The 24,871-nt window shown below is 45.8% G+C and overlaps 1 protein-coding gene across 1 annotated transcript; it reads right to left on the bottom strand.

The window, feature by feature from the left end:
• Positions 1-6,800: 6,800 nt before the first annotated feature.
• LOC139388460 (vascular endothelial growth factor C-like) lies at positions 6,801-23,635 on the bottom strand. The gene is made up of 7 exons (XM_071135126.1): positions 23,095-23,635; positions 14,178-14,394; positions 11,464-11,654; positions 11,109-11,239; positions 10,167-10,270; positions 9,637-9,973; positions 6,801-6,950 (listed from the first exon to the last, which is right to left on the bottom strand). Exons 1-7 carry the CDS (start codon positions 23,191-23,193, stop codon positions 6,836-6,838), a joined length of 1,194 nt encoding a protein of 397 aa, XP_070991227.1. The 5' UTR covers positions 23,194-23,635; the 3' UTR covers positions 6,801-6,835.
• Between the last annotated feature and the right edge of the window lie 1,236 nt (positions 23,636-24,871).

The following is a 24,871-nucleotide window of genomic DNA, read 5'->3' as shown; positions in this document are numbered from 1 at the left end:
GGACACGTAAGTAAGCATTTCACTATAAAGTCTACACCTGTTGTATTCAATGCATGTGACCAATGAATTTTATTTTATTTTGATCTATTATAATTCATATTGTATTTTTTTATTATTGCTTCAATCACTTCGCTTTTTGACCTGCACTGTTGGAGCTCGGAGTTTAAGGATTTCACTGTATCCTGCTATTAAATCTGCGACCCTGTTCGTGTGATGACTAAACTCATCTAGTCTAATGAACAATGGTTCTGGTGTACTGTAGTAAACTCTGTTGTAGGCTAATCATGGAAGGTTGGACATACAACAGCTCTGCCAGCCACTGTCGTCACAAGGCCTTGTGTCAAAACCACTCCCCTGTCATTATTTCTTTGGTGAGAACATTGACATAAAAAGTATTGGGAAGCAAACTTACATTTAATGAAAGGAATGTGCATTTATAGTGTTGATTTCAACACCTACTGCATAGTCTACAGTGCAAGCAGCCACGCTGTGGAGGTTGAGAAATGATCTTGTGTTATTACCCACATCACACCATGCCAGGGCATCAGCACTCCTTAAATCCTGAGTGGCTGGCTGTTGTATCGGATGTTTTCTCATCCAAGCAATGGTGTATTGAATTGTGAAATGCCTTTCATGGATTAGTTCTTACAATACCTGATTCATCTCCAGATTACTGGTAGGTGGTTGTTTTCATTCCACAAAGTCAACATTCCAAAATCCTGGTCAAAGTGAAAGCATTAACATTATCTGACGCAGTTACACCTATAAAAACAGTTTCATGTTAGAGTTAACTGATGCTATTTCTTTGTATCTTGCCCAGATCTTAGTTTCCCCGTTAGCTCCTGAGAAAAGGCAAATATTTTTTGTTTGTTCAACAACAGTTATTTTTGTTACATTTGTTTATCAACCATTTTGTTTGCACCGTTACTTGTAGAGGAAGGTCCAGTAGGTCGTACAGTGCATTCTGAAAGTATTCAGACCCCTTGAATTTCCCCACATTTGTTATGTTACAGCCTTATTCGCAAAAAAATCCTGAGCAATCTACACACAATACCCCATAATGACAACGCAATACCCCATAATGACATCACCATACCCCATAATAACGTCACAATACCCCATAATGACAATGCGAAAACACCCATTTTTAGAAAGTTTTTTTTAATTTATTCAAAATGTTTCTACAACTTGATTGGAGTCCACCAGTGATAAATTCAATTGATTGGACATGATTAGGAAAGGCACACACCTGTATATATAAGGTCCCACTGTTGACAGTGCATGTCAGAGCAAAAACCAAGCCATGAGATTGAGGGAATTGTCTGTAGAGCGCCAAGACAAGATTGTGATCTGGGGAAGGGTACCAAAACATTTGAAGGTCTTCAAGAACACAGTCATTCTTAAATGGAAGAAGTTTGGAGCCACCAAAATTATTCCTAGAGCTGGCTGCTCTGCCAAACTGAGAAATCGGGAGAAGGGTCTTGGTCAGGGAGGTGACCAAGAACCCGATGGTCACACTGACAGAGCTCCTGAATTCCTCTGTGAAGAAACTTCCAGATGGACAACCATCTCTGCAGCATTCCACCAATCAGGCCTTAATGGTAGAGTGGCCAGACGGAGGCTACTCCTCAGTAAAAGGCACATGACAGCCTGCTTGGAGTTTGCCAAAAGACACCTAAAGACTCTCAGACCATGAGAAGCAAGGTCTGGTCTGAAGAAACCAAGACCGAACTCTTTCGCCTGAATGCCAAGCATCACGTCGGGAGGAAACCTGGCACCATCCCTATGGTGAATTATGGTGGTGGCAGCATCATGCTGTGGGGATGTTTTTTAGCGGCAGAGACTGGGAGACTAGTCAGGATCGAGGGAAAGATCAACGGAGCAAAGTACAGAAGTCCTTAATGAAAACCTGCTCAGGACCTCAGACTAGGGCAAAGGTTCACCTTCCAACAGGACAATGACCCAAAGCACGCAGCCAAGCCAATGCAGGAGTGGCTTCGGGACAAGTCTCTGAATGTCCTTGAGTGGCACAGCCAGAGCCTGGACTTGAACCCGATCAAACATCTCTGGAGAGACCTGAAAATACCTGTGCTGCAACGCTACCCATGCAACCTGACAGAGCTTGAGAGGTTCTGCAGAGAGGAATGGGAGAAACTCCCCAAATACAGATGTGCCAAGCTTGTAGCGTCATACCCAAGAAGACTCGAGGCTGTAATCGCTGCCAAAGGTGCTTCAACAAAGTACTGAGTAAAGGGTCTGAATACTTACACTACCGTTCAAACGTTTGGGGTCACTTAGAAATGTCCTTGTTTTTGACAGAAAAGCATTAATGTCCATTAAAATAACATCAAATTGATCAGAAATACAGTCAACGTCAACAGTGAGGAGGCGACTCTGGGATGTGGGCTTCTAGGCAGAGTTCCTCTGTCCGCTGTCTGTGTTCTTTTGCCCATCTTAATCTTTTCTTTTTATTGGCCAGTCTAAATATGGCTTTTTCTTTGCAACTCTTTTTCTTTGCAACTCTGCCTAGAAGGCCAGCATCAATGAGTCACCTCTTTACTGTTGATATTGAGACTGGTGTTTTGTGGGTAATATTTAAGGAAGCTGCCAGTTAAGGACTTGTGAGGCGTCTGTTTCTCAAACTAGACACTCTAATGTACTTGTCCTCTTACTTTTCACCAGGGCCTCCCTCTCCTTTCTATTCTGGTTAGAGCCAGTTTGGTCTGTTCTATGAAGGGAGTAGTACACAGCAGTGTACGAGATCTTCAGTTTCTTGGCAATTTCTTGCATGGAATAGCCTTCATTTCTCAGAACAAGAATAGACTGATGCGTTTCAGAAGAAAGTACTTTGTTTCTGGACATTTTGAGCCTGTAATCAAACCCACAAATGCTGATGCTCCAGATACTCAACTAGTCTAAAGAAGGACAGTTTTATTGCTTCTTTAATCAGACAACAGTTTTCAGCTGTGCTAACATAATTGCAAAAGGGTTTTCTAATGATCAATTAGACTTTTTTAAATGATCAAGTTGAGTTAGCTAACACAACGTGCCATTGGAACACAGGAGTGATGGTTGCTGATAATGGGTCTCTGTACGCCTATGTAGATATTCCATTAAAAATCTGCCGTTTCCAGCTACAATAGTAATTTACAACATTAACAATGTCTACACTGTATTTCTGATCAATTTGATGTTATTTTAATGGACAAAAAATGTGCTTTTCTTTGAAAAGGACATTTCTAAGTGACCCCAAACTTTTGAATGACAGTGTATGTAAATGTGATATTTTTAGTTAAAAATGTTTGTCATTATGGGGTATTGTGTGTGTAGGTTGATGAGGGAAAAAACTATTTTATCAAGTTTAGAATAAGGCTATAACCTAACAAAATGTAGAAAAAGTCAAAGGGTCTGAATACTTTCGAAGGCACGTCATTCATAACACAGCTAAATCAGCCTCACAGTCGCAGCCAGTATATGGTCTTCTTCTCTGAGAAATAGCTTTAAGCAGAAGGGGTGGGAACTAAACACTTCCTTTAGACCAGGCCTGGGCAGTTCCAGTCCTCGGGGGGCTGATTGGTGTCACTCTTTTCCCCCATCCCTAAACACTACCTTTAGACAGAGCTCCAGAGGCTAGTTTGACAGAAATCAGTTATTTCTTCAAATGTAGCCCACTGGGCAAAAACTAGTTAAAATCAACATTGTTTCCACGTCATTTCAACAAAATAATTTAATGTGATGACTTTAAATCAACTTGGAAAACTGATTTGGATTTGCAAAAAGTAATCAACTTAAGGGAATTCCATATTTTTTTCCACCCAACTTTTAACCTAAATCAAATGACATGGTGCCATTTAAAAAAAAAAGAAAAAATATTTCACATTGAATTCATGTTAGTTGACAACTCAACCAAACGTAAATCAAAACTAGATGTTGATGTCTGTGGGGAGTGTCTGTCTCAGGAGACCTCTGTTTGAACAGGTGATGCAGGAAAGGAAATTGACAGGATATCCATACTTATATTTGGTTGTATATGTGAAGATACTGTGAGACTGAGTTGTCCATGCTGTTGCCGCTGTAAAGAACTAACACCCAATTACAGTATTCCTGCTGGGTTATTAACCTCCCTCTCTCCAGATGAGGGGCAAAGCAAGTCAATCATTTTCTCCTGCTGTGGTGGTGATTGCTGAGACCATAGGCACTCATACACCCCTAGCAGCAGGCACTCATATACCCCTAGCAGCATTCATACACCCCTAGCAGCACTCATACATCCCTAGCAGCATTCATACACCCCTAGCAGCACTCATACACCCCTAGCAGCATTCATACACCCCTAGCAGCACTCATACATCCCTAGCAGCATTCATACACCCCTAGCAGCACTCATACACCCCTAGCAGCAGCACTCATACACCCCTAGCAGCAGGCACTCATTCACCCATAGCAGCACTCATACACCCCTAGCAGCACTCATACACCCCTAGCAGCACTCATACACCCCTAGCAGCAGCACTCATACACCCCTAGCAGCAGCACTCATACACCCCTAGCAGCAGGCACTCATTCACCCATAGCAGCACTCATACACCCCTAGCAGCAGGCACTCATTCACCAATAGCAGCACTCATACACCCCTAGCAATAGGCACTCATACGCCCCTAGCAGCACTCATACACCCCTAGCAGCGATAGGCACTCATACACCCCTAGCAGCAGGCACTCATTCACCCATAGCAGCACTCATACACCCCTAGCAATAGGCACTCATACGCCCCTAGCGATAGGCACTCACACGCCCCTAGCAATAGGCACTCATACGCCCCTAGCAGCAGGCACTCATACGCCCCTAGCGATAGGCACTCATACGCCCCTAGCAATAGGCACTCATACACCCCTAGCAATAGGCACTTATACGCCCCAAGCAACAGGCACTCATACACCCCTAGCAGCACGCCTACACCCCTAGCAATAGGCACTCATACATCCCTAGCAGCACTCATACATCCCTAGCAGCACTCATACACCCCTACTAGCAGCACTCATACACCCCTAGCAGCACTAATACACTTACAACAGTTTTATTGCCACCTCTCCATTTGAATGTAGACAGCTGGTTTCAATCTTATACTGCCACTCTGTACTTCTCTCTGTCAGTTATTTTTTTACAGAGGTGAGAACTAGTAAATTAACTTGTCCAGCGTCTCATAATGTCTGCCAAATCTACAGGTTGCTGCAATGAGTTGTTTATTCAGAATAATTCATGATGGTTATTAAGACTTCACAGGGCAGATTCAGACTTGACTGTCCTGGCCACAGGCATAACATAGTATGTTTTCCATAATTTATACCAGGAAGATTTAGGAAGAGCATCAATGAGAGCTGTGTGTCTTCCCATTCCTTCCTCTCAATCATAGTAACTGTTGATTGAAAGTAAGAGTTGTTGCTCCAGGTTTAGGAACAACACAAAGCTGGAAGAGACTCTTCACAGGGCAGATTCAGACTTGACTATTCTGGCCATAGGCATTACATGGTATCTTTTCCACAATTTATACTAACAGGATTTAGGAAGAGCATCAAAGAGAACTGTGTGTCTTCCCATTCCTCCCCTTCAATCATAGTAACTGAGAAAAATACATTTCATGAGATGAATTGACACTTTAATTGACACTTTGAGACGGTGGTGTAGCCTTGAAATTGAGATTCACAATATTGAACTTTGTAAAAACAAACAAAGTGACCTTTCCGCTCACAAAACATATATCATCCTTGACCATAAGTCAACCGTCTAAAGTACTGTCTCTACTCTGTAGGCCTACTTATAAACCAAACTAACTACTGCTACTATCACTGAGTTTAGCTATGCAGTCCTGTTTCTGTACAGAGGGCTGCGCTGGTTTAGAGTACCAACTGTGGATGGCAGTTTCTAAAGACACAAGCCAGACGGGAATTAGATCTCTCTGCAATTAACCTCGAGATAGTGTTTATTGTTCCAAACACATACGGCTGGTATGAGGAATTTGAGACAAAGGTCTTGGATCCATTTTCACTGCAGGAGTGTGTGTTTTTCGATGCCTTTGTTTTGTGATTGGAGACATCACATCACACTCTCCATGGTGCCAGTCTGGTCTGGTTCCCATAGTCTGTTGCCAAACTTCTTGTCACAAAACTCTTATCAAACACACACCGTACACATTTACCAAAGCCAATCAAGTTTGTATTTTATTTTATCAATAGCGTGTATTTTAAATACAATACAAATAGGACATGACATTAAAAACACACTTTTCATTCACAGCCACCACTGACTACAGTCACACGTTTTGTACAATACAGTATATGCATGGGCTTTACATTTCAGTCTTTTGTCTTCCTTCTCATGTCAGGGCGTTTCTTCCCAGTTACGTCATCGTCATCTCGGAGAGCTGCAGGGTCACTTGCAATAAATATCATTGTCAGATAATCAAAAATTATTTCATTTTATGGAATGAATATTTTTTTTCTCATTTTAACAGCCACACATAATGAATCTGAGGCAATGTCAATAATGTCCATGATTCAGACCATGACCTGCAGTATCTAGACGACTGCATCGTTGTGTGCTTCATTGTATGTTCCCTGGTCTGACGATGGAGAGCCTCGCGGCCTGTCAGGAGAATTCATAAAAAAAACATTCCCCTATTCTAGCCTCCATCTACCGGCTCTACATTGCAAACACACCGCCTCGTTTCCACCATACAGTTACAGTACATTGACCCTAGAGTTTGGCACCAGTGCTGGTAACACCGGTGCTGGTAACACCGGTGCTGGTAACACCGGTGCTGGTAACGCCAGCTTTGTCAGTTCCACTCCCCTGACCTCATGTGGTTGGGTATGCACTGGCAGACGTAGTGGCTGTAGTAGAAGCCTGTTGGACAGCTGTTGTGTGGCTTTCTGCAGGGCAGCCGGTAACAGCTTGGTGTAGGGGAAGAGAAACAGACAGAACTGTTGGTTTTACGCAATGTAATGTAGTTTCAATATAACTGTGGGCTGCGTGCATGACCCTGCGTGTGTAGGCTACTTATGCGTGTGCGTGTAATCTGGGACCAATCCCCATAGCCTTAATGATTCTTTCCAGTGTTCAAAAAAAATCTCTTGCTGGAGAGGGGAATTCTGTGCTTACTGGAAAATCTTGTTTCTCCATTCCAAAGAAATGTGTCAGGTGCCTTGCCTCAGCTTCATGTTAAGGGATGGAAGCAGGATATGAATTCTCACGCTAGAGTTGTATTTCTTATGTAAGTCTTGTTACTATCGGGAAGTGTTTATAATATTTCTGTAGTTATCGTTACGTTTAACAGATGTGTAGAACTGTGAACTACGTTCCACTGAAATGTGTATTGCTCATTATACCCATTCATTATTTAACATTATAGCATACAGTATTTAACATTATAGCATACAGTATTTAACATTATAGCATACAGTATTTAACATTATAGCATACAGTATTTAACATTATAGCATACAGTATTTAACATGATAACATTCAGTATTTAAGATTATAACGGGGATGGTTCGAGCCCTCACTGATGATTGGCTGAAAGACGTGGTATATCAGACCATGTGGGTATGACAAAAAAAATACTTTTTGCTGTTCTAATTACATTGGTAACCAGTTTATAATAGCATTGCGTCGTGCCTAAGAACAGCCCTTAGCCGTGGTATATTGGCGATATACCACACCACCGCAGGTCTTATTGCTTAATTATACCATACAGTATAAACAATTATACCATACAGTATTTAACATCATACCATTCAGTATTTAAAGCTGCAATATGTAACTTTCTGGGCAACCTGACCAAATTTACATAGAAATGTGAGTTATAGATCTGTAATTCTTATTGAAAGCAAGTCTAAGAAGCAGTAGATATGTTCTATGTGCTCTATTTATATGCATCCCATTATTAAGTTGAGTTTTTGTGCCTTTTACTTTCGGTTTTGTACACCAGCTTCAAATAGCTGAAAATACTATATTTTTGGTTATTCAAAATACACTGTCCTTGGTTGCAACACTCACTACGAGTTCCAAACTGCCTCTGGAAGCAATGTCAGCACAAGAACTGTCCGTCGGGAGCTTCATGAAATGGGTTTCCATGGCCGAGCAGCTGCAGACAAGCCTAAGATCACCATGTGCAATGCTAAGTGTTGGCTGGAATGGTGTAAAGCTCGCCGGCATTGGACTCTGGAGCAGTGGAAGCGCGTTCTCTGGAGTGATGAATCACGCTGCACCATCTGGCAGATGCCAGGAGAACGCTCTCTGCCCAAATGCATAGTGTCAACTGTAAAGTTTGGTGGAAGAGGAATAATGGTCTGTGGCTGTTTTTCATGGTTCAGGCTAGGCCCCTTAATTCCAGTGAAGGGATATCTTAACGCTACAGCATAAAAGGACATTCTTGACGATTCTGTACTTCCAACTTTGTGACAACAGTTTGGGGAAGACCCTTTCCTGTTTCAGCATTACAATGCAATGTGAACGAGGTGAGGTCCATACAGAAATTATTTGTTTAAATCGGTGTGGAAGAACTTGACTGGCCTGCACAGAGCCCTGACCTCAACACCATCGAACACCTTTGGAATGAATTAGAATGCCAACCTTGAGCCAGGCCTAATCACTCAACATCAGAGCCCTGACCTCAACACCATCGAACACCTTTGGAATGAATTAGAATGCCAACCTCGAGCCAGGCCTAATCACTCAACATCAGAGCCCTGACCTCAACACCATCGAACACCTTTGGAATGAATTAGAATGCCAACCTTGAGCCAGGCCTAATCACTCAACATCAGAGCCCTGACCTCAACACCATCGAACACCTTTGGAATGAATTAGAATGCCAACCTCGAGCCAGGCCTAATCACTCAACATCAGAGCCCTGACCTCAACACCATCGAACACCTTTGGAATGAATTAGAATGCCAACCTTGAGCCAGGCCTAATCACTCAACATCAGAGCCCTGACCTCAACACCATCGAACACCTTTGGAATGAATTAGAATGCCAACCTCGAGCCAGGCCTAATCACTCAACATTAGAGCCCTGACCTCACTAATTCTCCTGTGGCTGAATGGAAGTCCCCGCAGCAATGTTCCAACATCTAGTGGAATGTCTTCCCAGAAGAGTGGAGGCTGTTATAGCTGCAATGTTCCAACATCTAGTGGAAAGCCTTCCCAGAAGAGTGGAGGCTGTAATAGCAGCAAACTAACCCCATATTAATGCCCATGATTTTGGAATGAGATATTCGACGAGCAGGTGTCCATATACTATTAGTCCAGGTCGCAATTGTAAATGAGAACTTGTTCTCAACTGGCCTACCTGGTTAAATAAAGGTGAAATAAAAATAAAAAATAAAACACGTGGTGTATATTAAACAGCGGTTTAGATGTTGTGTTTTGCTCTTTTCAAATAAAAATAACTGTACCTATAACAGTAATAACTTTTTGTTCCCACGCTGTCCGATCCAACTTAGGTCACTGTGACAGCATCATAGTTCTGGGAATAGTACTCGGGGGGGGGGGGGGGGGGGGGGGGTTCTATAAAGGTCTATGGGGACATCCAGCATCATATGAAATGTCTTCTGTGTTAGATTATATTTCTTACCTGCAGTTGTGTGCGTTGAACCTCTTGCCCTCTAGCAGGCAGGTCTGAGGGCTATCCCTGCACTGGCACAGGCACGTCTCTGGGTTGAGAGGCTGGCTACGGGGGCACTCTGCCCGGCACACACAGCCACACAGCTCTGGGTCCCAGCGTTGGTTGGGAGGGCAGGTCCCCGGGGCGGGCTGGTCCTCACAGAGACACTCACAGGACGCCTGGTCTAGACGCCAGCCCGGCCCACAGCTGGCCTCTGTCAGACCGTTCTCACACACACACTCACAGCTGTCCTCGTCCAGGATTTTGTTGGGGCCACACAGCGCCAGCAAGGCCGACTCCAGGGGTTCTGCACCAGATGGTGGAGAGGAGAGATGCTATTGAGTGTCCCTTATTGACAGACGTCATGTGGTTTAGTACATGTCATTTCAATGTATATCGTCCTAATTTGCCAACTCTCTGACCTATGAGGTATCTCTGGGTGTTGGCGAACAGAAACGACTGTACTGGGGTTGTATGGGTATGGAGTTAGTTTAACTTACCCAGCTCTCTCTCGGAGAAGAAGCTTGTGTCCATGGGAACACACAGGCAGCTGGTGGGGTCCCAGACCAGTCCTGTACTGCAGGGAACATCTGGCGGAGAACACCTGCAGAGGCAAGCAGGGACACACAGGCCAGGATCAGATCAGAGGTCTTTTCTTGGCTTAGGGGGACTGCTTGGCTACTCTCACAAAGCATTCCTGTGAAGGGGCTGGACACCATGGGCGGCATGTGGCTCCTCCCTGTGAGAGGGAACTGAATCTGGCTCTCCTCCCTGCTGGCCTTGGCCTGGCAGATAGCCTACACACAGCAGTCGAGAGCAGTTAGGCTGGACACAGGGAGAGGAGAGCAGGGGGAAACATGGCCTCTTCCACATGGATTCAGTTCAAAGGCAAATGCACACTCAAAGCACTTTTGACCAAATATCTGATGATCTAGCTCATTCCCTTGCATCGTCACACCCTTGTTGTTGTCCACATTAGATAGGATCAGATGGAATGTTTCAGTATCCTTGTCTAAAGTCAGACAGCTATATTGTTACATTGTACCTTCTCACATTTTTTTTTTTTTTTTTTTGTAATTTAGCAGACGCTCTTATCCAGAGCGACTTACAGGAGCATAGAGAGTTAAGTGCCTTGCTCAAGGGCATATGGACAGAATTTTCACCTAGATTGCTTGGGGATTCGAACCAGCGACCTTTTGGTTACTGGCCCAAAGCACTTAGCCGCTAGGCTACCTACCTAAAAGATGTTGTTCAACATGAACCAAACGGTATTGCTATTGAAAACGGTATTGCTATTGAAAATGGTATTGCTATTGAAAACGGTATTGCTATTGAAAATGGTATTGCTTAATAATAATTGTGTGTGTGTGTCCACATTGTATCTCGATCGGCAGGGGCAGATGTTGCGTCTCGAAGGTGACTACTCCTCACTACTCACTCACACGGTGAGGTGGGCTGCAGCAGCCCTCCTGATGACAGAGTGCTGGGGCCTCTTGGACAGACACTCACAGGATGTGTGGTTGACGAACGCCACCATCACCACAGAGTGTTCACGGTGAGTCATCTCCAGCAGCTGAGTCCACAGGAGAAACAACACCGTGTCAATGACTGGCGTTCAGATTTGGGCTCTACCTTATATCCTTTCTTACTGTATACTATGAAATGACAACTCACATATGTTGAAACATGTTAATAGACTGTCCTTACTAATGTTATTACAGTTTAAGAGCAACTTTACTTGAGTGTCAGCATTGTTGAACATTTTGAATGATATCTAGTTTGTCCTCTGTTGCTCACCGTCTTGTTGCTGTAAGTATGGCTGGTGTTGGTGCAGTACAGACCCTCGTGGTTACAGCAGCCCCCACAGCGGTGCACAGACACACAGCGAGGCATGTAGAAGTGACGGGTGCTCTCTGGGTACTCTTTAGACACCTCCAGACACACCTCCCGAGGACTGCACATGGTACGCTGGATCTCCTCCAGAATAACTGGGGATGAATGGAGGAACATCAACAGACAGGTTATCAGGGATGAATGGAGGAACATCAACAGACAGGTTATCAGGGATGAATGGAGGAACATCAACAGACAGGTTATCAGGGATGAATGGAGGAACATCAACAGACAGGTTATCAGGGATGAATGGAGGAACATCAACAGACAGGTTATCAGGGATGAATGGAGGAACATCAACAGACAGGTTATCAGGGATGAATGGAGGAACATCAACAGACAGGTTATCAGGGATGAATGGAGGAACATCAACAGACAGGTTATCAGGGATGAATGGAGGAACATCAACAGACAGGTTATCAGGGATGAATGGAGGAACATCAACAGACAGGTTATCAGGGATGAATGGAGGAACATTAACAGACAGATTATCAGGGATGAATGGAGGAACAGCAACAGACAGGTTATCAGGGATGAATGTAGGAACATTAACAGACAGGTTATCAGGGATGAATGGAGGAACAGCAACAGACAGGTCATCAGGGATGAATGTAGGAACATTAACAGACAGATTATCAGGGATGAATGGAGGAACATTAACAGACAGGTTATCAGGGATGAATGGAGGAACAGCAACAGACAGGTTATCAGGGATGAATGGAGGAACATTAACAGACAGGTTATCAGGGATGAATGGAGGAACAGCAACAGACAGGTTATCAGGGATGAATGGAGGAACAGCAACAGACAGGTTATCAGGGATGAATGGAGGAACAGCAACAGACAGGTTATCAGGGATGAATGTAGGAACAGCAACAGACAGGTTATCAGGGATGAATGGAGGAACATTAACAGACAGGTTATCAGGGATGAATGGAGGAACAGCAACAGACAGGTTATCAGGGATGAATGTAGGAACATTAACAGACAGATTATCAGGGATGAATGGAGGAACATTAACAGACAGGTTATCAGGGATGAATGGAGGAACATCAACAGACAGGTTATCAGGGATGAATGGAGGAACAGCAACAGACAGGTTATCAGGGATGAATGGAGGAACATTAACAGACAGGTTATCAGGGATGAATGGAGGAACAGCAACAGACAGGTTATCAGGGATGAATGGAGGAACATTAACAGACAGGTTATCAGGGATGAATGGAGGAACAGCAACAGACAGGTTATCAGGGATGAATGTAGGAACATTAACAGACAGATTATCAGGGATGAATGGAGGAACATTAACAGACAGGTTATCAGGGATGAATGGAGGAACATCAACAGACAGGTTATCAGGGATGAATGTAGGAACAGCAACAGACAGGTTATCAGGGATGAATGTAGGAACATTAACAGACAGGTTATCAGGGATGAATGGAGGAACATCAACAGACAGGTTATCAGGGATGAATGGAGGAACATTAACAGACAGATTATCAGGGATGAATGGAGGAACATTAACAGACAGATTATCAGGGATGAATGGAGGAACAGCAACAGACAGGTTATCAGGGATGAATGGAGGAACATTAACAGACAGGTTATCAGGGATGAATGTAGGAACATTAACAGACAGGTTATCGGGGATGAATGGAGGAACAGCAACAGACAGGTTATCGGGGATGAATGGAGGAACAGCAACGGACAGGTTATCAGGGATGAATGTAGGAACATTAACAGACAGGTTATCAGGGATGAATGGAGGAACAGCAACAGACAGGTTATCAGGGATGAATGGAGGAACATTAACAGACAGGTTATCAGGGATGAATGGAGGAACATTAACAGACAGGTTATCAGGGATGAATGGAGGAACAGCAACAGACAGGTTATCGGGGATGAATGGAGGAACAGCAACAGACAGGTTATCAGGGATGAATGTAGGAACATCAACAGACAGATTATCAGGGATATAAAGAATATCCTGAGTGATATGGAATACAATAGAACATCCGGAACATTCTGTTCTTGACCATCTTAAGTCACCCTGCTAATAATGCTGCGAGTTCTAGTCACTGGATCTGATTGGTTTCTTTGAATTGTTTCTGTGGTCATTTCATAGAGGTTGGGGATGATCAATGAAAGGCAATGGAGCAAGTTCAACTGTTGTGTCATGTGCCATTTCTACCACTTTCTCTCAATAGCATCTGGAGGGAACTGAGGTCCGGTCAGGTCACCTCATATCATTGTCGCTTACGTGGTAGTGGTCCACTCAGCTCTCCAGTAGGACCTACATCTTCTGGGATGAGCTCCTGTGATTAGGAAGCAGACACAGCTAGTCTATGCTGACAGCCTGAATCTCTGCTTTAAACTGGAGCACTCAGTCTCTAATGAGTGGGGAAGGGGGGGGGGGGGGGGGTGAGGGGCCTCTTTAACTGTTAGGAAAATGAACAAAGTCCTTTCTTTCTCCTTTTAACAAAGACACCCATTTGTGGGTTTGGGGAAAGAGAAATGGGGTTATCACAAAAAATTCTGCACCCTGTGGGATGGGAAGACAACTTTCTTTCTCTATCGGTGTAGGCTGTTATTAGGGCCAATTAACTGAAGAGCCTTACCGTCAAAGGTGCCGTCGTCAGACTTGTACAGTGCCCCCTCCCTGGGCTTGCCCCAGGCCCAGACGTCGTCTTCAGCATGGAGAGGAGTGGAGGTGCGCTGGGTTTTCCTACGTAGGCAATGCTGCACCAGACTGTACTCTGGGTAGAACAGCTCCACCAGCTCGTCCACATTAGACACTGTGTCTAAATCACTGAGTCCCTCCCCAACCAGCGGGGCCTATCGACGAACAAAATGAACAGATTTATATATTTGATCTAACAAAATTCTATCAAAATCAATTCAGTTGATTATGCACTGCAATATACTATGTACACATTTATTGAGTGTCTCAACAGAGTTTGAGTATCTCAACAGAGTTTATTGTGTATCTCAACAGAGTTTATTGAGTGTCTCAACAGAGTTTATTGAGTGTCTCAACAGAGTTTATTGAGTGTCTCAACAGAGTTTATTGAGTGTCTCAACAGAGTTTATTGAGTGTCTCAACAGAGTTTATTGAGTGTCTCAACAGAGTTTATTGAGTGTCTCAACAGAGTTTATTGAGTGTCTCAACAGAGTTTATTGAGTGTCTCAACAGAGTTTATTGAGTGTCTCAACAGAGTTTATTGAGTGTCTCAACAGAGTTTATTGAGTGTCTCAACAGAGTTTATTGAGTATCTCAACAGAGTTTATTGAGTATCTCAACAGAGTTTATTGAGTATCTCAACAGAGTTTATTGAGTGTCTCAACAGAGTTCATTGAGTGTCTCAACAGAGTTCATTGAGTGTCTCAACAGAGTTCATTGAGTGTCTCAACAGAGTTCATTGAGTGTCTCAACAGAGTTCATTGAGTATCTCAACAGAGTTTATCGGGGCGGCAGGTAGTCTAGTGGTTAGAGCGTTGGGCCAGTAACCAGCAGGTAGCCTAGTGGTTAGAGCGTTGGGCCAGTAACCAGCAGGTAGCCTAGTGGTTAGAGCGTTGGGCCAGTAACCAGCAGGTAGCCTAGTGGTTAGAGCGTTGGGCCAGTAACCAGCAGGTAGCCTAGTGGTTAGAGCGTTGGGCCAGTAACCAGCAGGTAGCCTAGTGGTTAGAGCGTTGGGCCAGTAACCAGCAGGTAGCCTAGTGGTTAGAGCGTTGGGCCAGTAACCAGCAGGTAGCCTAGTGGTTAGAGCGTTGGGCCAGTAACCAGCAGGGAGCCTAGTGGTTAGAGCGTTGGGCCAGTAACCAGCAGGTAGCCTAGTGGTTAGAGCGTTGGGCCAGTAACCAGCAGGTAGCCTAGTGGTTAGAGCGTTGGGCCAGTAACCAGCAGGTAGCCTAGTGGTTAGAGCGTTGGGCCAGTAACCAGCAGGTAGCCTAGTGGTTAGAGCGTTGGGCCAGTAACCAGCAGGTAGCCTAGTGGTTAGAGCGTTGGGCCAGTAACCAGCAGGTAGCCTAGTGGTTAGAGCGTTGGGCCAGTAACCAGCAGGTAGCCTAGTGGTTAGAGCGTTGGGCCAGTAACCAGCAGGGAGCCTAGTGGTTAGAGCGTTGGGCCAGTAACCAGCAGGGAGCCTAGTGGTTAGAGCGTTGGGCCAGTAACCAGCAGGTAGCCTAGTGGTTAGAGCGTTGGGCCAGTAACCAGCAGGGAGCCTAGTGGTTAGAGCGTTGGGCCAGTAACCAGCAGGGAGCCTAGTGGTTAGAGCGTTGGGCCAGTAACCAGCAGGTAGCCTAGTGGTTAGAGCGTTGGGCCAGTAACCAGCAGGTAGCCTAGTGGTTAGAGCGTTGGGCCAGTAACCAGCAGGTAGCCTAGTGGTTAGAGCGTTGGGCCAGTAACCAGCAGGTAGCCTAGTGGTTAGAGCGTTGGGCCAGTAACCAGCAGGGAGCCTAGTGGTTAGAGCGTTGGGCCAGTAACCAGCAGGTAGCCTAGTGGTTAGAGCGTTGGGCCAGTAACCAGCAGGGAGCCTAGTGGTTAGAGCGTTGGGCCAGTAACCAGCAGGTAGCCTAGTGGTTAGAGCGTTGGGCCAGTAACCAGCAGGTAGCCTAGTGGTTAGAGCGTTGGGCCAGTAACCAGCAGGTAGCCTAGTGGTTAGAGCGTTGGGCCAGTAACCAGCAGGGAGCCTAGTGGTTAGAGCGTTGGGCCAGTAACCAGCAGGTAGCCTAGTGGTTAGAGCGTTGGGCCAGTAACCAGCAGGTAGCCTAGTGGTTAGAGCGTTGGGCCAGTAACCAGCAGGTAGCCTAGTGGTTAGAGCGTTGGGCCAGTAACCAGCAGGTAGCCTAGTGGTTAGAGCGTTGGGCCAGTAACCAGCAGGTAGCCTAGTGGTTAGAGCGTTGGGCCAGTAACCAGCAGGTAGCCTAGTGGTTAGAGCGTTGGGCCAGTAACCAGCAGGGAGCCTAGTGGTTAGAGCGTTGGGCCAGTAACCAGCAGGTAGCCTAGTGGTTAGAGCGTTGGGCCAGTAACCAGCAAGGAGCCTAGTGGTTAGAGCGTTGGGCCAGTAACCAGCAGGTAGCCTAGTGGTTAGAGCGTTGGGCCAGTAACCAGCAGGTAGCCTAGTGGTTAGAGCGTTGGGCCAGTAACCAGCAGGGAGCCTAGTGGTTAGAGCGTTGGGCCAGTAACCAGCAGGTAGCCTAGTGGTTAGAGCGTTGGGCCAGTAACCAGCAGGGAGCCTAGTGGTTAGAGCGTTGGGCCAGTAACCAGCAGGGAGCCTAGTGGTTAGAGCGTTGGGCCAGTAACCAGCAGGTAGCCTAGTGGTTAGAGCGTTGGGCCAGTAACCAGCAGGTAGCCTAGTGGTTAGAGCGTTGGGCCAGTAACCAGCAGGTAGCCTAGTGGTTAGAGCGTTGGGCCAGTAACCAGCAGGTAGCCTAGTGGTTAGAGCGTTGGGCCAGTAACCAGCAGGGAGCCTAGTGGTTAGAGCGTTGGGCCAGTAACCAGCAGGTAGCCTAGTGGTTAGAGCGTTGGGCCAGTAACCAGCAGGGAGCCTAGTGGTTAGAGCGTTGGACTAGTAACCAGCAGGGAGCCTAGTGGTTAGAGCGTTGGGCCAGTAACCAGCAGGTAACCTAGTGGTTAGAGCGTTGGACTAGTAACCAGCAGGGAGCCTAGTGGTTAGAGCGTTGGGCCAGTAACCAGCAGGTAGCCTAGTGGTTAGAGCGTTGGACTAGTAACCAGCAGGGAGCCTAGTGGTTAGAGCGTTGGGCCAGTAACCAGCAGGGAGCCTAGTGGTTAGAGCGTTGGGCCAGTAACCAGCAGGGAGCCTAGTGGTTAGAGCGTTGGGCCAGTAACCAGCAGGTAGCCTAGTGGTTAGAGCGTTGGACTAGTAACCAGCAGGGAGCCTAGTGGTTAGAGCGTTGGGCCAGTAACCAGCAGGTAGACTAGTGGTTAGAGCGTTGGGCCAGTAACCAGCAGGTAGCCTAGTGGTTAGAGCGTTGGGCCAGTAACCAGCAGGTAGCCTAGTGGTTAGAGCGTTGGGCCAGTAACCAGCAGGGAGCCTAGTGGTTAGAGCGTTGGGCCAGTAACCAGCAGGTAGCCTAGTGGTTAGAGCGTTGGACTAGTAACCAGCAGGGAGCCTAGTGGTTAGAGCGTTGGGCCAGTAACCAGCAGGGAGCCTAGTGGTTAGAGCGTTGGGCCAGTAACCAGCAGGTAGCCTAGTGGTTAGAGCGTTGGGCCAGTAACCAGCAGGTAGCCTAGTGGTTAGAGCGTTGGGCCAGTAACCAGCAGGGAGCCTAGTGGTTAGAGCGTTGGGCCAGTAACCAGCAGGGAGCCTAGTGGTTAGAGCGTTGGGCCAGTAACCAGCAGGTAGCCTAGTGGTTAGAGCGTTGGGCCAGTAACCAGCAGGGAGCCTAGTGGTTAGAGCGTTGGGCCAGTAACCAGCAGGGAGCCTAGTGGTTAGAGCGTTGGGCCAGTAACCAGCAGGGAGCCTAGTGGTTAGAGCGTTGGGCCAGTAACCAGCAGGGAGCCTAGTGGTTAGAGCGTTGGGCCAGTAACCAGCAGGTAGCCTAGTGGTTAGAGCGTTGGACTAGTTACCAGCAGGTAGCCTAGTGGTTAGAGCGTTGGGCCAGTAACCAGCAGGTAGCCTAGTGGTTAGAGCGTTGGGCCAGTAACCAGCAGGTAGCCTAGTGGTTAGAGCGTTGGACTAGTAACCAGCAGGTAGCCTAGTGGTTAGAGCGTTGGGCCAGTAACCAGCAGGGAGCCTAGTGGTTAGAGCGTTGGGCCAGTAACCAGCAGGGAGCCTAGTGGTTAGAGCGTTGGGCCAGTAACCAGCAGGGAGCCTAGTGGTTAGAGCGTTGGGCCAGTAACCAGCAGGTAGCCTAGTGGTTAGAGCGTTGGACTAGTAACCAGCAGGGAGCCTAGTGGTTAGAGCGTTGGGCCAGTAACCAGCAGGTAGCCTAGTGGTTAGAGCGTTGGGCCAGTAACCAGCAGGTAGCCTAGTGGTTAGAGCGTTGGGCCAGTAACCAGCAGGGAGCCTAGTGGTTAGAGCGTTGGACTAGTAACCAGCAGGTAGCCTAGTGGTTAGAGCGTTGGGCCAGTAACCAGCAGGGAGCCTAGTGGTTAGAGCGTTGGGCCAGTAACCAGCAGGGAGCCTAGTGGTTAGAGCGTTGGGCCAGTAACCAGCAGGGAGCCTAGTGGTTAGAGCGTTGGGCCAGCAACTGAAAAGATGCTGGATTGAATCCCCGAGCTGACAAGGTAAAAATCTGTCATTCTGCCCCTGAACAAGGTAGTTAACCCACTGTTCCCTGGTAGGCCATCATTGTAAATAAGAATTTACAAATAATTTACAAATAAAGGTTACATATATATGTATATGTATATATAATCAATAAATATACACTGCTCAAAAAAAATTAAGGGAAAACTAAAATAACACATCCTAGATCTGAATGAATGAAATATTCTTATTAAATACTTTTTTATTTAAATAGTTGAATGTGCTGACAACAAAATCACACAAAAATGATCAATGGAAATCAAATTTATCAACCCATGGAGGTCTGGATTTGGAGTCACACTCAAAATTAAAGTGGAAAACCACACTACAGGCTGATCCAACTTTGATGTAATGTCCTTAAAACAAGTCAAAATGAGGCTCAGTAGTGTGTGTGGCCTCCATGTGCCTGTATGACCTCCCTACAACGTCTGGGTATGCTCCTGATGAGGTGGCGGATGGTCTCCTGAGGGATCTCCTCCCAGACCTGGACTAAAGCATCCACCAACTCCTGGACAGTCTGTGGTGCAACATGGGGTTGGTGGATGGAGCGAGACATGATGTCCCAGATGTGCTCAATTGGATTCAGGTCTGGGGAACGGGCGGGCCAGTCCATAGCATCAATGCCTTCCTCTTGCAGGAATTGCTGACACACTCCAGCCACATGAGGTCTAGCATTGTCTTGCATTAGGAGGAACCCAGGGCCAACCGCACCAGCATATGGTCTCACAAGGGGTCTAAGGATCTCATCTCGGTACCTAATAGCAGTCAGGCTACCTCTGGCGAGCACATGGAGGGCTGTGCGGCCCCCCAAAGAAATGCCACCCCACACCATGACTGACCCACCGCCAAACCGGTGATGCTGGAGGATGTTGCAGGCAGCAGAACGTTCTACATGGCGTCTCCAGACTCTGTCACGTCTGTCACGTGCTCAGTGTGAACCTGCTTTCATCTGTGAAGAGCACAGGGCGCCAGTGGTGAATTTGCCAATCTTGGTGTTCTCTGGCAAATGCCAAACGTCCTGCACGGTGTTGGGCTGTAAGCACAACCACCACCTGTGGACGTCGGGCCCTCATACCACCCTCATGGAGTCTGTTTCTGACCGTTTGAGCAGACACATGCACATTTGTGTTCTGCTATAGGTCATTTGGCAGGGCTCTGGCAGTGCCCTCCTACGGCCTCCTCCACGTCTCCTGATGTACTGGCCTGTCTCCTGGTAGCGCCTCCATGCTCTGGACACTACGCTGACAGACACAGCAAACCTTCTTGCCACAGCTCACATTGATGTACCATCCTGGATGAGCTGCACTACTTGAGACACTTGTGTGGGTTGTAGACTCCGTATCATGCTACCACTAGAGTGAAAGCACCGCCAGCATTAAAAAGTGACCAAAACATCAGCCAAGAAGCATAGGAACTGAGAAGTGGTCTGTGGTCCCCACCTGCAGAACCACTCCTTTATTGGGGGTGTCTTGCTAATTGCCTATAATTTCCACTGTTGTCTATTCCATTTGCACAACAGCATGTGACATTTATTGTCAATCAGTGTTGCTTCCTAAGTGGACAGTTTGATTTCACAGTGTGATTGACAGCTTCATTTAATAGTTACCCGCAAAACACCAGTCTCAACGTCAACAGTGATGCCAGCTTTCTAGGCAGAGTTGCAAAGAAAAAGCCATGTTTCAGACTGGCCAATAAAAAGAAAAGATTAAGATGGGCAAAAGAACACAGACACTGGACAGAGAAACTCTTCCTAGAAGGCCTGTATCCCGGAGTCGTCTCTTCACTGTTGATGTTGAGACTGGTGTTTTGCGTGTACTATTTAATGAAGCTGCCAGTTGAGGACTTGTGAGGCGTCGGTTTCTCAAACTAGACACTCTAATGCACTTGTCCTCTTGCTCAGTTGTGCCCCGGGGCTTCCCTCTCCTCTTTCTATTCTGGTTAGAGCCAGTTTGCTCTGTTCTGTGAAGGGAGTAGTACACAGCGTTGTATGAGATCTTCAGTTTCTTGGCAACTTGGCTTCAGAGACTCACCTAGTCTAAAGAAGGCCAGTTTTATTGCTTCTTTAAATCAGCACAACAGTTTTCAGCTGTGCTAACATAATTGCAAAAGGGTTTTCTAATGATCAATTAGCCTTTTAAAATGATTAACTTGGAATAGCTAACACAATGTGCCATTGGAACACAGGAGTGATGGTGGCTGATAATGGGCCTCCAGCTACAATAGTCATTTACAACATTAACAATGTCTAGACAGTACTTCGGATCAATTTGATGTTATTTTAATGGACAAAAAAATGTGCTTTTCTTTCAAAAACAAGGACATTTCTAAGTGACCCCAAACTTTTGAACGGTAGTATACACATGAGTTTGATTAGGAGAATACAATTTATTAAGTCAGAATCAGAAATGTCTATAACTAAGTTGTAATCCATCCCTAGGGCATCACTGTAACATTATCACTGTCTGCCTCAGAGATCAACACCCACCAAGCAGCCTGGGTGCTACCTTGTCATTCTGGAAACAAATGCTGTTGTTGTATCTATCCGAGTTGGTAAAGCTAGACTGGCACTTTGGCAGCGACACCATGGAAACTGAGCCAGTATGGGGAAACTAAGCAATGCAAGATCATATTTTTTCCAATGAGATTAGCCAAGTTCTTTCTTAGAGATAAGGAACAAGGTTATGTCTGTTATAATCAAAGTTCTGCGTATTCCGATGGATGTCTTGAGTTCACTATTGGTAAATATATGTATGTAAGTATTTATACAGTACATTAAAACATGTGGACACACCTACTCATTCCAGGGGTTTTCTTTATTGTTACTATTTTCTACATCGTAGAATAAGAGTGAAGACATCAAAACTATAAAATAACACATATGGAATCATGTAGTAACCAAAAAAGTGTTAAACAAATATAAATATATTTTATATTTGAGATTCTTCAAACAGCCACCCTTTGCCTTGATGACAGCTTTACACACTCTTGCACGCATTCTCATTCGCATTCAACCAACTTCATAAGGAATGCTTTTCCAACAGTCTTGAAGGAGTTCCCACATATGATGAGCACTTGTTGGCTGCTTTTCCTTTACTCTGCGGTCTAACTCATTTCAAACCATCTCAATTGGTTTGAGGTTGGGTGGTTGTGGAGGCCAGGTCATCTGATGCAGCACTCCATCACTCTTATTTTCTTACACAGCCTGGAGGTGTGTTTTGGGTCATTGTCTTGTTGGAAAATAAATGATAGTCCCACTAAGCGCAAACCAGATGGGATGGCATATCGCTGCAGAATGCTGTGGTAGCCATGCTGGTTAAGGATGCCTTGAATTCTAAATAAATCACAGACATTGTCACCAGCAAAGCACCATCACACCATAACACCTCCTCCTCCATGCTTCATGGTGGGAAATACACATGCGGAGATCATCCGTTCACCCACACCGCGTCTCACAAAGACACACAAGGCACTGCAACCTACATGATCTGACATAGTCTTCAGAGTGAATGTTTATCATCACACCCAACCTATTGTCAGTTTACCTCACTATTGTTATAACGTAGCCACAGCTCTGAATGGCTCTTGAGTGGAATGTAACCATCAAAAGTCACTTTGCTTGTGTTTCAAACAAATCCTCACTGGACTCTATTATCCAAATTGACAATCCCTCAATCCCTCTCTCCATTCAACCTTTTCAATGGTAGACATGTCTGTCTAAAGGTGTGGCCTACCACCCTCAACAGGGGAAATATACATGCACATTAAGATTTATTCATTCATTCACCTTCAATGACACACAATGTAGCCACAGAGGAGGGGATTGTATTGCCAAATAAAGACACACCCACTGTAGTGAAACCAACAACTACGCCCTGAGTAACGAGTGTGGGAAACTGCCTGTCTTGTCTGTTTATTGAACGATAGAGATTGCTTTAGTCAACAAACTGATTGTTAACAAACAGATTTAGTCAACAAACGGATTTAGTCAACAAACAGATTTAGTCAACAAACTCATGTAGTCAACAAACTGAATTAGTCAACAAACTAATGTAGTCAACAAACTGAATTAGTCAACAAAGTGATGTAGTCAACAACACTAGTCTAATACTTTCACAGGCCTATTTCTGAACTGAAATCAGAGTTCTGTGCATAATAAAGGTTCAACCATGCAGAAAAAGCATTCATCTGGGGAATTGTTATCTGTCCCGTTAACGTACAATATGACACATAATCCAAGAGCAGAAACCTGTTGTTAGTTACTCACCTTGGTTTCCTCCTCGCCTGGGTAATACTCATCATAGTCATATCCATGAGTGAGATTTGTGACATTGAGAATCCATACGGCTAAAGATAACATCCACATAGTGTGTCGATGATGAAAGGGGGAGCAGGTGGAGGGGGAGATGATGAAGGATCAGCTAATGCACCACAGTTGAACTCTCATCCCACAGATCACAAGGATTTCCTCTTTCCTTAGCCAGGAACTGACCTTGAGTGTGGATACGATGAGCCCCGTAGAGTGCCTTTCAAACACACCATTTCCCCCCCAGGAAGGATTTTCTTTCACTTCATACAGAATGTATCATTGTGTTCTTTCCAAGTGTTTCCACAACCTCTGCCATCGAGTTTCCCTCGGAAGGCTTTGTATTTGGATCAGATTCTTTGTAGATTAGGTTAATCAGAAAAGAGGTGTAGAGGTTGAGAGGCCAGATCTCATTGACGTCCTGTAGGTCCAGATGTGGTGAGTGCAGTATGTCTCCTGTGAAGCTAGAGTACAGAGGAGGTGAGGGCAGACACGTGTGACAGCAGACAGGCTCCCTCTGCAGTGTACTCCCCTCTATCTCTCTCTCTCTGTCTCTCTACTCTTTCTCTCTGTCTCTCTCTCTGTCTCTCTCTGTCTCTCTCTCTCTCTCTCTCTCTCTCTCTCTGTCTCTCTCTCCGTCTCTCTCTCTCCCACTCTCTCTATTTTGGGAGGAGCTGCCACCGCCTCTCCAGACTGGGAGTTAGTGTTTGTGTGTTCGTGCGTGTGTGGGTGTGTGCCTTGAGTACGCTTTTTAAGGTGCTATATTTTCCATATCTGTAATCTCTATATGTTTGAACACCCACTCTGTATATTTCCCTATAACATGCTGAGGCAATGTCGTCCTCTCTTAACACCTGGCCTCCTGCCTCTCAGGCGGGTCTACTGTACTGCTCTGTATAGATCACCTAGCCTCCTGCCTCTCAGGCTGGTCTACTGTATAGAGCACCTGGCCTCCTGCCTCTCAGGCCGGTCTACTGTACTGCTCTGTATAGATCACCTAGCCTCCTGCCTCTCAGGCTGGTCTACTGTACTGCTCTGTATAGATCACCTAGCCTCCTGCCTCTCAGGCTGGTCTACTGTATAGAGCACCTGGCCTCCTGCCTCTCAGGCCGGTCTACTGTACTGCTCTGTATAGACCACCTAGCCTCCTGCCTCTCAGGCTGGTCTACTGTACTGCTCTGTATAGAGGGGAGAAGCAGAAGCCCTCATTCTGTGATTCAATGCTATAAAAAACAGCACATACTTACCTGCATGATGTCCCTATGGCTATAAGCTGTATGATCGTCTACTATCCTCCTCGACGCTCCCATCGCCAACAGGGCACAGTAAACTTCAGATATGTCTTGCCTGTCTTCGTAAATCACTGATGTTTCGACATCACCCTATTAGGTTTTACCCTTGATCTGTACCTTTCACCCTATTTCAGCATTTCCTTGGGTGTCAGTGTTGTCACGGTGATCTGTGGAGTGAATATTCCTACAACAACGTCTCTTTTGGATGATTGAGCTACAGAAATAGTTGAACAGTAATAGGGCTGTTTATGAGTTAGTATGCTGTATGAAACGATTTTCAATATTTTTGGTCCTCTGGTATTAACGCAATGCTCTTTAATCAATTTCTCAATGCAATGTAAGAGTTGATGCAATCTCACATCTTACTTGTTGAACGCTTGAGTCCCCCTAGTGTACAACTGCTGTACATCCGTCATCATGCGTCATGCTGCTGGCGCAGGGACAGC

Source organism: Oncorhynchus clarkii, chromosome 29 (genome assembly GCF_045791955.1).
Source record: "Oncorhynchus clarkii lewisi isolate Uvic-CL-2024 chromosome 29, UVic_Ocla_1.0, whole genome shotgun sequence".
Lineage (NCBI taxonomy): Eukaryota > Metazoa > Chordata > Actinopteri > Salmoniformes > Salmonidae > Oncorhynchus > Oncorhynchus clarkii.
This window is presented reverse-complemented; position numbering and strand designations above follow the sequence as displayed.